General features: G+C 41.2%; 1 protein-coding gene across 1 annotated transcript in view; it reads left to right on the forward strand.

Annotated features, from left to right (window-relative positions):
* The first annotated feature begins 1,935 nt into the window (after nucleotides 1-1,935).
* The window catches only part of ATG7 (autophagy related 7), a 94,414-nt gene continuing 80,972 nt past the window's right edge, over nucleotides 1,936-15,377 (forward strand). The window contains exons 1-13 of the mRNA XM_059480052.1: nucleotides 1,936-1,968; nucleotides 2,876-3,073; nucleotides 3,491-3,545; nucleotides 4,287-4,404; nucleotides 5,199-5,276; nucleotides 5,728-5,844; nucleotides 6,380-6,529; nucleotides 7,015-7,103; nucleotides 7,977-8,098; nucleotides 9,316-9,406; nucleotides 10,699-10,843; nucleotides 11,749-11,907; nucleotides 14,485-14,679. Of these exons, the coding sequence (XP_059336035.1) occupies nucleotides 2,896-3,073; nucleotides 3,491-3,545; nucleotides 4,287-4,404; nucleotides 5,199-5,276; nucleotides 5,728-5,844; nucleotides 6,380-6,529; nucleotides 7,015-7,103; nucleotides 7,977-8,098; nucleotides 9,316-9,406; nucleotides 10,699-10,843; nucleotides 11,749-11,907; nucleotides 14,485-14,679 (1,497 nt within the window). The 5' untranslated portion in view covers nucleotides 1,936-1,968; nucleotides 2,876-2,895. The remainder of the gene's footprint in view (nucleotides 1,969-2,875; nucleotides 3,074-3,490; nucleotides 3,546-4,286; nucleotides 4,405-5,198; nucleotides 5,277-5,727; nucleotides 5,845-6,379; nucleotides 6,530-7,014; nucleotides 7,104-7,976; nucleotides 8,099-9,315; nucleotides 9,407-10,698; nucleotides 10,844-11,748; nucleotides 11,908-14,484; nucleotides 14,680-15,377) is intronic.

Below are 15,377 nucleotides of genomic sequence, written 5' to 3' on the forward strand. Positions count from 1 at the left end.
TCCTCTTAATCCTGATGGCATTTTCAGGACTGAGTGAGGCAGGAAGAAGTTAGTTTCTTCTGATAGGAGAGCAATAAATTCTCTTTCTCTGAAAGATTTAGGAGTCCTGTGCCTGCTATCTCAGTGGGAGTACCTCATTCCTCTCTTTAAAAAAAGTATTTTACATAGCATAGTTTCTATTTTAACATTATGTTATAATCTAAAACTATATTTAACAGACTACTAAAGAAAATTAATACAACATAACTTTCTAACATAACACATATAATATTAATTTTAATATTTGCAAAAAACCAATCACAAAATACACATTTTTCACATGTGAAAATTTAAAAAGTTTAATAAAGGACAATAGCAGCATGGAGCATAGGTTATTATGGCCGGGTGCATCGTGTGGCACTCAGCCATGAAGCACACCTGCTATTTTGGAAACACCCTTCATTTACCATTTCTATTGCATCAGCTGTTGCATATTCACAAACAATTATTTGTAAACTTTCCCCCATGGTAAACGTTCCCCAAACTAATTTACATGTTCCAAGAACTGTTTAGCATGGCTCCTCCTCGGGTCCACCTTTTTAGAGCATGCACATTCCTCGGCTGTGGTTTTGGTCCCTTCTTATCACATCCAGTACAGGAATGTGCCCTCTGTTGATGGAGTGACAAAACTATCCGTTGTCTCCTCAAAAGGGAAATAAACTCAGGAGTTTCTTCCCTCAAATAGTGAAAAAGACATCTCATAGGACCTGGGGGACTTCACCTCAACTTATGGATGGCCAATTGGACTGGAGCCAAAAAGTCCCAAGAGCAATTTACTAGAAAAAGAAGAGAACAAAGAAACTAATGGCTTTTGTGAGGTGTTTTGCCAGGAGCAAAAACCTCTTGCACCAGGTTTTTCTCTGTAAAGAGTTTTGTTATTTTGCCTTTTATCAAAACTTTTTGTTTCCAACACTACCACAGAAGCCATCCTGCTGCTTTTATGCCTTCTGAGGCAGCTGAGCTGTCTTGGGTGTGAAAGAGATCTCCAAGAGCTTATGAGACCTGGCTGGAGGAGACTCCTATTTCACTCCAGTCATGGGCTTTGGTCCATAACTGTCCATATTTTGGTCCAAAATATGGTCCATATTTTCTTCAGAGGGTGAGTGCTGACAGTTGGCAGATCTGTGCAGGCGTTCATTGGATGTTATCCCATCCAAGCAGGTTTTTTTAAGCACACTTACATCAGCTATTTCTGCTGTTATCAGAACTACAGAGCTAATCAGCTATTACTGAGCTTATTTAACAACAGAAATAAAAACTGTATCTTTATAACAAAGTTACTTTAACACCACACATACAAAATCCATGTTAACACTTGCGAAAAGCCAGTATTATACTATGTATCTCTGACAGAGGTGCGCTGGGTTTGAGATGTGCTGGTTTACAGCTCTCGGAGCTCTCCGAGGGACAGCAGGGACACCTGGCGGGGCAGCAGCGAGCCCGGGATGCCGCGGCCAGCCGGGAATTCCACCGAGCTCTTCCACACCGGCACCAAACGCCGCCGACAGGAGGGGAAACAGCAGTGCAGGAGCACCTTTGGACATTTTCCCGCCGTCTAAAATGGAATTATAGTAAATTATTAAATTTTTTGAGGGCTCTGCTGCGTGCCGGGGAAGTAGGAACATCATACGGTAGCGGACACACGGACGGCTCCGAGCGCTGCGAGACGCGGGTCAGCCCGACTGCCCCGAGGCGGGGGATGCTACCGAGGGCGGGCGGGCACCGCCGCATCCCGTCGGGATCGGGACCGGGATCGGTATGGGGATGGAGATCGGGATGAGAATGAGGATGCGGACCGGGACCGGCCCGCCCAGCGTGGCCCTCACGCCATCACCCCGCGCCGCCCGCCCGTCACACGCTCCGCCGCGGTAACATCACCGCTGTGCGCCGGCCGGGCATGCCGGAAGTGCGGAGCGAGCGGCGCAGCCGGTAAGGGCGAGCGGGGATGGACCGCCACGGGTCCAGAGAGCCTACACGGCACCGGCACAGCCCCCGGCACTGCCACTGCCGGGTCACAGCCCCGGCACGGTGCCTGCTCTGCCCCTTGCAGCCCGCGGTCGGTGTGCCCGGGCCTCACCGGCTCCCGGGGCTGCAGTCAGGCGTACAGGAGGCGGGGGCTGCCCCGGGCCGGGCCGGGGCCGTGTCGGTGTGCGGGGATGGTGCCATGTCCGTGTTCGGTCCCGGTGCCGGTGCCATGTCCATGTTCGGTCCCGGTGCCGGTGCTTGTGTAGGTCCTCTGTCAGTCCGTGTCACTGTGCGGGTCCCGGTGCCGTGTGGCTGTGCGGGGATGGACCCATGTCTGTGTTCGGGCCCGGTGCCGTGTGGCTGTGCCGTTCCTGTGTCTGTGTACAGGGACAGTGCCATGGCCACGTTCGGGGCCAGTCCCGGTACCGTGTGGCTGTGCCGTTCCCGTGTCCCTGTCCGGTCCCGTTCCCGTGTTGAACCTCTGTCCGTCCATGTCGCTGTGCAGGGCCGGTGCTGGTCCGGGTACCATGTGGCTGTGCCGTGTCCGGTGCCGGTGTCCCTCTGCCGTGTCCGTGCCCCTGTTCAGTCCCGTTCCCGTGTGGCTGTGCCGTGTCCGTGCTCGGTCCCGTTCCCATGTGGCTGTCCCGGTCCCGGTGCCCACCCCTCAGTGTCTCAGTTCGCAGGGCCGCGTTCCCGCTGGGCCATGGCCGCAGCAGCCCCGTGCCGTGCCGTGCCGTGCCCGCTGTGTCCGTGTCCGGTCCCGTTCCCGTGTGGCTGTCCCGGTGCCGATGTCCCGGTGCCATTCCCGTGTGGCTGTGCCGTGTTCGGTGCCGGTGTCCCGGTGCCCACCCCTCAGTGTCTCTGTTCGCAGGGCCGCGCTCCCCCCGGGCCATGGCCGCAGCAGCCCCGTGCCGTGCCATGCCGGGCCGTGCCGGTTCGGTGCCGCTGCAGTTCGCTCCGTTCAGCAGCGCGCTGGACGCGGGCTTCTGGCACGAGCTGACCCAGAGGAAACTCAACCAGTACCGGCTGGACGAGACCCCCAAGCTCATCAAGGGCTACTACTACAACGGTGAGCACCCACCGACCGCCAGGCTCTGCCAGTTCCACCAGGCCCTGCCAGTTCCACCTGGCCCTGCCAATTCCACCGGGCTCTGCCAGTTCCACCAGGCCCTGCCAATTCCACCAGGCTCTGCCAGTTCCATCTGGCCCTGCCAGTTCCACCAAGCTCTGCCAGTTCCACCAGGCCCTACCAGTTCCACCCAGCTCTGCCAATTCCACCAGGCCCTGCCAATTACACCCAGCCCTGCCAATTCCTGCCTCTCCTCTCAGCCTATTCTGCTCCTCTGGCACATTTCAGATGTTTCTGAAACACTACCAAGAGTGGCTGGGAGTTTTGTATGTTTCACTGTAATTTACATCAACAAAAAACAGAAGCAACCCCAATGTTTTTGTTTAAAAGGAGCTTTGTTGCTGCTTTTTTGTCCAGGTGATCCTTTGGGTTTGCCAGCTCGCTTGACACTGGAGTTCAGTGCCTTTGATATGTAAGTACAGGCTGGGGTTTGCCTTCATTTGTGTGTGGAGACACTTTCCTGACATAAAATTGATATATTAGTTAGAGAAACTCTATGTGAGAATAGATAACTCTACATGAGAATAGATAATTCTACATGAGAATAAGTAATTCTGCATGAGAATCAATAACTACATGAGAATCAATAACTACATGAGAATCAATAATTCTACATGAGAATCAATAACTCTACATGAGAATCAATAACTCTACATGAGAGTAAATAATTCTACATGAGAGTAAATAATTCTGCATGAGAATAAGTAATTCTGCATGAGAATCAGTAACTACATGAGAATCAATAATTCTACATGAGAATCAATAATTCTGCATGAGAATAAATAACTCTACATGAGAGTAAATAATTCTACATAAGAATAAATAATTCTACATGAGAATAAGTAACTCTGCATGAGAATCAATTATTCTACATGAGAATCAATAACTCTACATAAGAATAAACTCTTCAGGAGTGGAGTTTATTTCCCTTTGGTAAAAAATCTTTTTACCAAAGTTTTTTGTTCTCACAGTCACCATCCTTTTTAGACCAATTTTCAATGATCTTTGTCCTGTATTAGTACATTTTAAGGTCAGGAAAGGCAATTTTCCTGAATAAATTAATAATGAACTTTAAAGCAGTGGAGGGACTGCTTTGAGTCACAAAAAATTAACTCCTTCTGGCTGAATTTAAAATATTCCTTCTTTTTCCCAGGAATGCTTCAATACCAGCACGTTGCTGTCCTGCTTTTGGAACGTTGTATAACACCAACACTTTTGAGACTTTCAAATCCTGTGACAAGAAAGCACTTCTGGACAAGGAAGCAAATGAGGTGAGATTTAAAATCAACTCACTGAGTGTTTTCAAATCCTTTCTACCCCTTGAAGTGCTTCACACTCTGCCCCAAATTTAGGGATACTCCAGTCCTGGGTAGCCTCAAGATTTAGCTTATTCTGGAAGGAAGAGTTTGGTGTTTGCTTTTTACTGTTCTCTACAAAAGATTTAATTTAATTAATGATAACTAATTCTACATGGAGAACTCCACACATTTTAAGCTCCGCAATGCTCTTGGAGCTGCCAGGGACTTGAATTCTGTAGAGCACATATTTAAAATTTGTGTTCGTACCCAAAACCCAGCAGTGCCTGGTTTAAACCTCAGATTAATGCAATTTATCTGTGTGACAGAGAGATGGGGAAGCTCCACAGGAGCAAGAAACCTGAGATAAAGCCAGAAAAAGATGGGTGAGAGGGGCTGGTCTGCCTGCTCTGTCAGCAATTAATTCAATGTCATGGCCTGGGGAGAGGTGAAAGTCAAATTTAAGATGCTTTAGTTTGACCTGTCCTTGATTCTTCAATTACTTACCTTGAGTAACAAAGTTTTCATGCATATCTTCACTCCAAACTAGGAATTTTTTGCATTCCTGTGGCCTTGTAATTCCCTGTTGTCTGACCTTTAAAATCCTTTTAACGCAGATAGTTGTATGAATAAATTCAGTTTAAAAAAAATCACTGAATGTTTATCTCCAAACTTTAAGAATTATAGATTTTTGCAGCTGTTCTCATTTTCTCTTGGTGTTTCTCTGCCCTTTTTCTTCCTCCTTGGATTCTTCCCACAATCCATGGCAGATCTGGGAATCAATCAAATCTGGAGCTGCCCTGGAGAACCCAATGCTCCTGAACAGGTTCCTGCTGCTGACATTTGCAGTGAGTACAGATAATTTGTGTCTCCTACTTGTAGTGGAAGTAGTGAAATAGTTTCTTTTTAGGAATATTAATATATTTTCTATTCATAATAATGCTGCATTAATATATTTTATATTATTTTCTAAAAATTTATAAGATTACCTGATGGCCTTACAGATATCAGTAGAAGTAGAGCAGCTGTTTCATGTTTAATTAATTGAAAACTTTACTAAATGCTCCTGCTAACAAAGCCTGAAGGATTGTACACACATTGTTTACATCTTAAATTAAAACATATACAGAGAATGGAAGTCTTGTAGTATTTTTATGATTTTCTAAAATCATTGTGAGGTGAAGACCCCTGTGCTTCCCATGGTTAAAATAAAAAACCATTAATTTTAATTAGTATTACATAATTTATTTTGATATGTCTCTTTATTACCTAATTATACTTTTTACTTTTTTCCCCTAGGATTTAAAGAAGTATCATTTCTATTACTGGTTTTGCTACCCTGCTCTCTGCTTCCCTGATGGAATTGAGATCACACAGAAGCCTGTCTGTCTTGGGGACAGGTTCTCACTAAATCAGGTACTCAAAATCCTAAAGATTGTGAATTCTGCACTACTGACAACTCCTGTGAGCTTTAAAACTCAATATTTTTGTCATCACATCCTGAATTAATTGGAGACTAATTTATTTTAAAAACTTCACTTTTTTATTTCTATGTTTTTGTATTTACCTTTTGTTCCATGATTTGTTTAAATTATCTCAGTTTAGGTGCAGATATGGCAAACAGTTCTTGAAGAGATCATTATGCTAAGCTATATATTTTATATTTATTTTTGAGATATATATGTTAAGCTGTATATAAAAATGAATATTAATATGTAGTTGTGGATACAGCTTTGGTTTTGAAACTCATTTAAAAAACCTTTATAAAGGGGCATCCCTTGAGTGAGCCAGCTCATTAAAATTACAAAATTATTAATAAAATGCATGTTTAGACAAGAAAAGGAACTTATTTTTTTAGTTTTTCGGAAAAAAATTTAAAAAATTTTAGTTTCTTCCATATTACAGTGCAGAATTGTTAAAACTCTTGGTTCAGTTGGGTTTGCACTTTCAGATCCAAGCCCTTCAGAAAGCCTATGATGACCTCTGCCAGGAGGAGGGGGTGACAGCCCTGCCTTATTTTTTAATCAAGTATCATGATAATTCTGTCGTGATATCCCTGCTGAAAAAGTGGGATGGCTTCTTTCAAGACCAAGGAGAAAAGGTAATGAGAATTTTATATAATTTTATGTAATTAAATGTTTAATCTGTGAATGGTTTGAGGCTTTCATACTGAGCTGGGCATGGTGGTTGTGTCCTGAGGGTGGCTGTAAAGTGATTTTTGTGCTGTTTTCCCTTTGATTTGTTCTCTTGCTGGCCTGTGCCCTGTCACTTTTTGATCATCCCAAAATCAGTGCAGAATTTTGGGTTTGGAGCAAGGCTTCAGTTGCTGGGCTTCCCTCCTAAATGTGTTTTTAAAGTAATAAAAATGCATTTACTGCAGGGAACATCCAGTGTCCCTGAAGAGGCCAAACTGAAGAAATCTCAAAGCTGTGGCAAAAGCTTGAAGAAAACCTGGTGTGACCATGGATTAAATATTTATAAATATGCAAAATGTGTCTGTAGGCCAGAAGTTTTAAATAAAAATGCCAAATACCCTTTGCCTGACTGTGGATGGAGGAGTTCTCAATTGAATAATTTCATTTGCAGGTGACAGTTGGAGTTTATGATCCTTGTAATTTATCCCAGTATCCAGGATGGCCACTGAGAAACTTCCTGATCCTGGCAGCCCACAAATGGTACCTGTTTTATTCTTTCCCACCAAGATTATTTATTGGTTGATGTGAAATGAGATAATTTTCTCCATGGTATTTCACTAATATCAATATTGCTTGATATGAAATGAGATAATTTTCTCCATGGTGTTTCACTCATATCACCCACCTGAGATTTTCTTTTTTCCCTTGATATTCACTTGGAGTGATTCTGATTTTGTGCATTATTCTGGTTTTTCCTTCTGTCAGTCACAAATTCCTACAATCCTAAAATGGAAGCATTTGCCTGGGAATGCCAGCCTCACACCCTGCCAGTACCATCCAGCTGTGTCAAATCTTATTTAAAATACCCTGTGAATTTAAATAATTAATTAGTATCAAGTAATAGCAGACTTACACTTTAAAAAATTGATATTAGTAGGTTTTCTTCCTGTGTTACATTTACACAGTCTTGGGGTTGAGAAGGGTTTAGGCACTAGAATTCTCATTTTTTGTTTGGGGGTTTGAATCATAAGGAGGAAAAAGGATATATATTGAGAACTCAGAGAATCTTGGTGCTGCAGCAAAGTCCCAGCATGTCACCTGATGTTTGCTCTGGTACTTTTCTGCTTTTTATTCCTCTGAATCTGCAGTTTGTCCAGTGCTGGATGAATGCAAGGACAGGCTGACAGTGGCAATGCTTTGGAGCTGTGTCACACCAAACCAGTCATTTTCTGACACTTCAGGAATTATTTCTCTTTCTGTACCTAATAAAGACAACACTGTCAGTACCAAGACAAAAAGGCTCATTCAGAACCTGCAAAGGACTAAACCTGTGTGAAATGGTGCTAAAACAAATCCCTTTTCCATTAAAAAAGTTGCATGTCTGTCTCTATTTCTCTTTTATCTGGCTGGCAGGGGCAGTGCTCTGCAGAGGCTTGAGGTGCTCTGCTTCAGAGACAGGACCATGCAAGGGGTGAGGGACATCACCCACAGCATCATCTTTGAAATCAAACTGCCACAGGCACCCCTGGGCCCAGGTAAGCCATTAAAAACTATATTTTCCCCTTTTTTTTCGCCTTCTTAATCACTGCTGACATGGCAAAATAAATTACTGCTACAAAATTGTTATTTATGCTAAGTTGTTTCAAATGGATTTGAAATTGTTTCAATTTCTGTTAAATATCTCTAAAGGAAGTGGTTCCTTTTTCAACAAAGAAAGAAGAGAGAATGCTCTCTCTTTAATTTGTTCCTCCTGTAATTGTGTTTCTAATTGAAAACTAAGAAAAATCCTGCTGGTGGCGTAGAAAACGAAATAAAACACCTGTTTGTCTCATTTTTTCTTGTTGAATTTGTATACAGTCCCTCAGGTAGGAAAAACATGATAGTGAATTTATGGGATCAAAATTTCTGGTGAATTTCTAAAATTATAAAAATCTGCCCCAGAATGGGAGTGTTCCTTTAATCCCATAGTGACACATCCAGGTGTATTTTAAAGCAGTAAACTTAAAATATTAAAACATAATCTCAGATTTAATTTCTAGGTACAGGACAGCACCACAAATTTTCTCTACCTCAGGCCAAAAGTTCTGAATGCTTCAGATGTCCTTGTTGCAAATTATTTCATTCTATATAATTAAGGTACATAATTCTCCACTGAATTTGCAGATGGGGTCTAGGGACCATGAAATGATGACTGAAATTAGTAAAATTGACTGAATTATGAATTTACTGAGCTTGGCATTAAAGATCTGATGGGGAATGATGCCAGCTCTGTGCTGGGTTTGAAGCTGAACAGGCAAAAGCAGCACAGGGGACACCTGAGAGCAGATTAAACTACAGGTTATTTACTGGCAGGTTTAAAATAAGGTTTTTTCCAACAGGGTTAAGTCCAAAAAAATTTATTTTTTTATGTCCTAGGATATTAAGGTTTCCTTTCCTTTCCTTTCCTTTCCTTTCCTTTCCTTTCCTTTCCTTTCCTTTCCTTTCCTTTCCTTTCCTTTCCTTTCCTTTCCTTTCCTTTCCTTTCCTTTCCTTTCCTTTCCTTTCCTTTCCTTTCCTTTCCTTTCCTTTCCTTTCCTTTCCTTTCCTTTCCTTTCCTTTCCTTTCCTTTCCTTTCCTTTCCTTTCCTTTCCTTTCCTTTCCTTCTTTCTTTCCTTTCCTTCCTTCCTTCCTCCTTTCCTTTCCTTTCTACTTACTTGTTTGTTTGTTTTGTTTGGGTTTTTAATTTTTTTTGTGTTTTCAATATTTCAAACAGATTGTCCAAAAGCTGTTGGATGGGAGAAGAACCAAAAGGGAAGCATGGGGCCAAGGATGGTGAATCTCAGTGAATGCATGGATCCAAAAAGGTTTGGTTTTTATCTTTTAAATTCCCACAGTTTTCTTTACTTTAATCCATAGCAAGTTGAAATGTGAAATAGGGAAGAATATGCAGTAAAACATCCACTGGATAATGTTTGGACTTTCTTTTGGAGGGAAGGACCTTCACAGAGCACATATTTAGAATTTGTCTTCATACCCAAAAACTGGGTATGCAGTGCACTGCCTGCAGCAGAAATCTTGGCAATTTTGGGCTCTAGCTGAGAATTCTGAGTGCGTTTATTTAAAATTGAGTGAAATGTAGGTCAGATTGTTACAGGCCTGTGGAATTTCATTGAATTCCATAACCTGCAGGGTGTTCATGAAAATGAGCATGGGGTAAAGTTTGTCCTTTGGGGTTTGTCAGAGTGGGACAGGAAGGAGCTCAGGAAATGTGACTTTAATAATTTTTATCATTTTGTTTGGGCAATGGATTGAAAAGAATGAGGTTACAGAGTGTCTGCATCTGTGTCCTTGCCTTGGAAAAACCTCTTGGTCTGATGGTTCAGGTTCAGCCCATCAAGCAAAGCCATTTTTATGAAGCATTTATGGAAATTCTCAGAGTATTCACAGATATTCAATAAAGTTCATCTCAGGGTTGTTAATTCTTTAGGTTTCTTGACCTTCTTTACTTGGTTAAATTATCTAAGAGCTTCCCAAAGAGGTGTTGGTAAAATGCCACCTTGACAATTGCGATTTAAATCCTTGTTGGACAAAGAATTTTGTGGATGCTGAAAAGATTTTATTTATGATGTGTGAGGGAATGAAAGTTGCAGGAATCTGAGACCTGTGGTGGTGTGCCTTGGTGAGGGCTTTAACACCCTGTGCTCTGATGGATATAAAAATCTGCCCCTTGCTTGAACACAGATTTCCTACTTCATTTACTTTCTCAAACTTCCACAAAGATGCTTTAGGCACAAGTGGAATATTTCAGTTTAAGGACAGGTGTAACTGGATACAGGAAACCAGGTAGTTTTAAAAAAACCCAAAAATTTATGGACAAATTATCTGTCTTAGCACTCAGCTTAACAAGAATCTTGGCTGAGACACCATTTTTATTTTCATATTTGCATTAATTTTATTACTGAAATTTTCGTTTTAGATTGTTACATTTTCAGAAGCCCTTGTCTGTTTTTCATATTACCTATTTATTATACTGCTGAATTCTTGCCTTTAAAAAAAATTGTTAAAAAATAACTAATTCAGCTGAAATACGAGTGATTCCTTTGTTGGAGAAGCACAGGAGGGTTCAGAAGTTGTTGTTATGTATTCCATGGCACAGGTTGGCAGAATCATCCGTGGATCTGAATTTGAAGTTGATGTGCTGGAGGTTGGTGCCTACTCTGGATCTGGAGAAGATTGTGGCTGCCAAGTGTCTGCTGCTGGGAGCTGGCACCCTGGGCTGCAGCGTGGCAAGGACCTTGATGGTGAATCCTTCCTCTCACAAATCATCTCCTGCTTCTCATAAAATCTAAATTAATTTAATTCTTTTGTCCAGCTGCCATGACACATCAGATCCAAATTGCATTCTCTGCATCAGAATATACAGAATGCACATGAGTTATATTAGAAATTGCAGGGAAGAGATCTGTACCTAATGGAAATAAATAATTCAATTGCTGCTGACAAAATATATATTATATTATATTATATTATATTATATTATATTATATTATATTATATTATATTATATTATATTATATTATATTATATTATATTATATATATTATATTATATATATTATATATATTATATTATATATATTATATATATTATTATATTATATATTATTATATTATTATTATATTATATCATATTATATTATATTATATTTATTATACTATGTACATATATATATAATTATAATAGTAAGGGCACCTCTCAATAGCTGCTGACATGAGAAAGTAAGGGAACCTTGGCAGAATATTCTGAATTTATATTAAAAAAAGAAATTCTGGAACAAATTACCAAGCTACAAAGACCAAATTCATAGTGAAGCACTTGAAATAACTGTGCTGGTAATTCCTTTCAGGGGTGTTCACCCCATTCCAGTGAATTCAGTAGGGTTTGAGGGATTTCTGTTAAGTGCTGTATTTAGCATTTAAAAAACACATTATTTATATATATATTTATATAAAATTTATATATTTATTATATATAGATATTTAGCAAGCAAATTTTCTGTCCCCTTATTTCAGTCACTTCAAAAAACTACAAAAACTTTTGTAGCTTAAAAAAAGCGAACAAAACTCAACGTTGAGTGTATGACATTACACAAAAACATTTCCCAAGGCTGTTGTACTTATCTTTATTAACTTTTATTCTCCTTTAGGGCTGGGGGGTGAGGAAAATCACTTTTGTGGACAATGCAAAGATCTCCTACTCCAACCCCGTGCGGCAGCCGCTCTACGAGTTCGAGGATTGCCTGAGTGGGGGCAAGCCCAAGGCTCTGGCAGCAGCAGAAAGGCTGCAGAAAATCTTCCCAGGAGTGGTAAAATCATTATTTCCATGTTGCTGTCACTGGGGGAAAGGAAAAAAAATAAGAAAAAAAGTGACTTTAAATTGCTATTCCGGGTTGTAGTAGTTAAACGTTAAAAACACTACGTAGGGTTTTATGAAATATTTCAGTTGGTTACTGAAATATTTCAGGTGGTTACTAAAGTATTTCAGTTAGCTACTGAAATATTTTACTTCAAATTTCTCTTCCTGGTAACTTTGTTGAGGTAAATTGTCACAATATGACACAAAATGAATGGCACTCACACGCTGAGATGTCCAAGGCAAATAAATCTAGTTTATTTCTGGACCTCAATATTTATAGAATTCCAAAAGTGACCGTGGATTGGAGGATGAAATTGCCACCTCTCCAACCACACTGGTCAAACCAACAGTCCATCAATACTCTCCTCTTCCAGAAAGTAATGCAAACCAATCATTATTTACATGAAAAGTGCATGAGAAACTCCAATACAAAAATGTAAACATCAGAAGGCGTAGGAGAACTTTAGAAGAGCAGGGTGACAGTAAATATTTGTAGTAATGAAATATAATTAAGGATCATTAAGTAAATTTTTAGCTTGTTGATAGTGAAGTGAATTTTTTTCTTGTCTAGGATGTCCTAAGGAGCTTTGAGTAACACCAGGTCAGATTTATTAATTGTCTGCTCTGGGAGCAGGTCCTGAGGGAAGAAACAAATGTATTTTTGAGATTTCCTATTATTTTTCATACCCCAAATTTGCAATCTTCTCTAAATTGATTTTCTATATTAGAAGCTATAGCTTGGTTTTTAACAGCCAGCAGAGAGAACAACATACAGTCCCCTTTTTTAAATGTCATTCTAATATTTTATGAGATGCTAACTAAATATTTTGGATAATTTGGGGGCATTTTAAAACTTTTCTTAGATTCCTGAGATTTTGGGACTCTGTGGAATGAGCAAGGTCTTTCTTTGGGGATATGTATAGACACTTACTCCTCTTTAAAATAATGCCAATGTGCTCTTTGAGCTCTTTTTGCCATTGTTTGGCTGCCAAATGCACCTCAGCCACTTTGGCTGGTGACTGCTGTCTTTGTTTTGAGGGACAGTTATTCAAATAAAATTGTTGGAGTTGCCAGGCTTGTCTGTATTCCTACAGCTACAATGCCTGGATTGAGCTTTTTTTTTTGAATTCTGGTAGGATTTTAGTATTTACAAACCACATTGACCATTTTGTGGTGCAGTTAATTCCATCTTATTTGTTTTAATTTATTAAACAAATAATTGCCTTCCTAAGTCACCAGCAGTGTGAATTGAGCTGATCTAATCAATCAGCATTTCAGCAGCACAGGCTTGATGGGTTATCCATGAACACTTTATTCATACACAACATGGATTAAGTTCTGTATTCCTACCAGGAATTTTGGAGGAGATAATGACACTGGAATTAAAGCCTGCCCAAAAATGTCCTGATGTCTCTGGTGATGGTACAGAGGGGGAAAAGAGGTGGATCCTTTGGTATGGTTAATGCAGCTGTTACCCACAGTCATTTCTCCAAGCTGCTAGATGGGCCTGGTTCTTTTTATCCTCAGGGTGATTTCTGTCTGTGTTTTCTGTCTGTTTTTTCTGTCTGTTATTTATGTGTGTTCATCCTTTTGGTCATTTGTCTCACCTGGATTTATGAGTTGTGCTGATCATTAATTGGTCTGTGCCAAAGCACATTCCACCAACCTTCCTCTCCTCTCTTCCCATGGAATTTTATGCTTGGTTCATTCAGTTTTTGTATTTTGGTTCCTAATTTTTCCTGCAGTGCCAAACAGGGAGGCTTTGGCAAGGCTTGTCCTTCTGTGACATAAATGAGGGCTCCATCCTTCCCTTCCCTTCCCTTCCAGCAGATTCTGGCAGCTTGTGCTGCCACATTTCCGAAGGAGTGAATGAATTGTTTGCATTGTCCATGCACTGTGTAGATGCTTCTTGGGCTCAGTATTTGCTCTCAGTGTGTCCTGCCCAAGTAATGGGCTGGAAGAGGGAAATGTTTCTGCCACAGGAACAAATCCTGCAGCTCTGCAGTGACAAGTCTCAGGAGTGCTTTTTGCTGTCTCAGATTCCCACATGGCTTGGGAATTACAGGGAAATCATCCAAGGCTGTTCTCCTCCTGAGGAGCTGAAAATGAGGAGCAGTGTGTGTGGTGCTGCACGTGGCTGTGACTGAGGCAGGATTTAGCAGCAGAAATACAAACTGCAGCCTGTTAAAATCATGTGGGAAGGGGCTGGAAAGAGAATCAGGACACAATTTTCAATCACTGATCATAATCATGTGTAAATATGGCTGCTTGGCATTGGGGTGCTGTTTGTAACCCCTGGGATCAGGAGCAGCTCCACTCTGTTCTTGTAGTGATTTACTAATCCTGCTAAGACTTTGAGTGTGTTCTGCCTAAATCCAGAGTGAGAAACCCCAGCACTGTACCACAGAGAGGTTCTGCATTCTGACAAGGGGAATTGAATTTGTTCTGTGCTCTGTGCTGAATTTCACACCTCTTTAATCACAAGGTCACCCTCTGAACTACTGATTTTCTCTCTGCCTCTCTCCAGAGCTCTGAGGGTTACAACATGAGCATCCCCATGCCAGGCCACCCCGTGAACTTCTCAGAGGTGACCATGGCCCAGGCTCAGAAGGACGTGGCACAGCTGGAGGAGCTCATCGAGAGCCACGACGTGGTGTTCCTGCTGATGGACACCAGGGAGAGCCGCTGGCTGCCAGCTCTCATCGCAGCCAGCAAGAGGAAGGTGGGCCACAAGCCATTCATTGCCTTTCTCCCTTTCTTTTCATTTTCTTTCCTTTTTTTTTCCTTTCTTTTTTTTTTTTCCTTTCCTTTTTTTCCCCCTTTCCTTTTTTTCCCTTTCCTTTTTCCCTTTCCTTCCCCATCAATGGCCAGATGTGGTGTTCCTGCTGATGGACACCTGGGAGAGCTGCTGGCTGCCTGCTCTCATTGCAGGTGTGCTGCCAATCCATTCATTTCCTTTTCCCCCCTTTCCTTTTTCCCCTTACTTTCCCCTTTCCTTTCCCTTTCCCTTTTTCCCTTCCCTTTTCCCTTTCCTGCTCTCATTGCAGCCAGCAAGAGGAAGGTGTGCTGCCAATCCATTCACTTCCTTTCCTTTCCTTTCCTTTCCTTTCCTTTCCTTTCCTTTCCTTTCCTTTCCTTTCCATTTCCATTTCCATTTCCATTTCCTTTCCTTGAAATTTCCTTTCCTTTCCTTGAAATTTCCTTTTCTTGAAATTTCCTTTTCTTGAAATTTCCTTGAAATTTCCTTGAAATTTCCTTTCCTTCCCCTTCCCTTTTCCCTTCTCCTTTTTCCCCTTTCCTGCTCTCATTGCAGCCAGCAAGAGGAAGGTGTCCCACCAAGCCACTCATTTCCTTCCCTTTCATTCTCCCTTTATTTTAAGTATTTTATTTTATTTTATTATTATTTATTTCTTATTTTAT

Source organism: Ammospiza nelsoni, chromosome 11, assembly GCF_027579445.1.
Source record: "Ammospiza nelsoni isolate bAmmNel1 chromosome 11, bAmmNel1.pri, whole genome shotgun sequence".
Lineage (NCBI taxonomy): Eukaryota > Metazoa > Chordata > Aves > Passeriformes > Passerellidae > Ammospiza > Ammospiza nelsoni.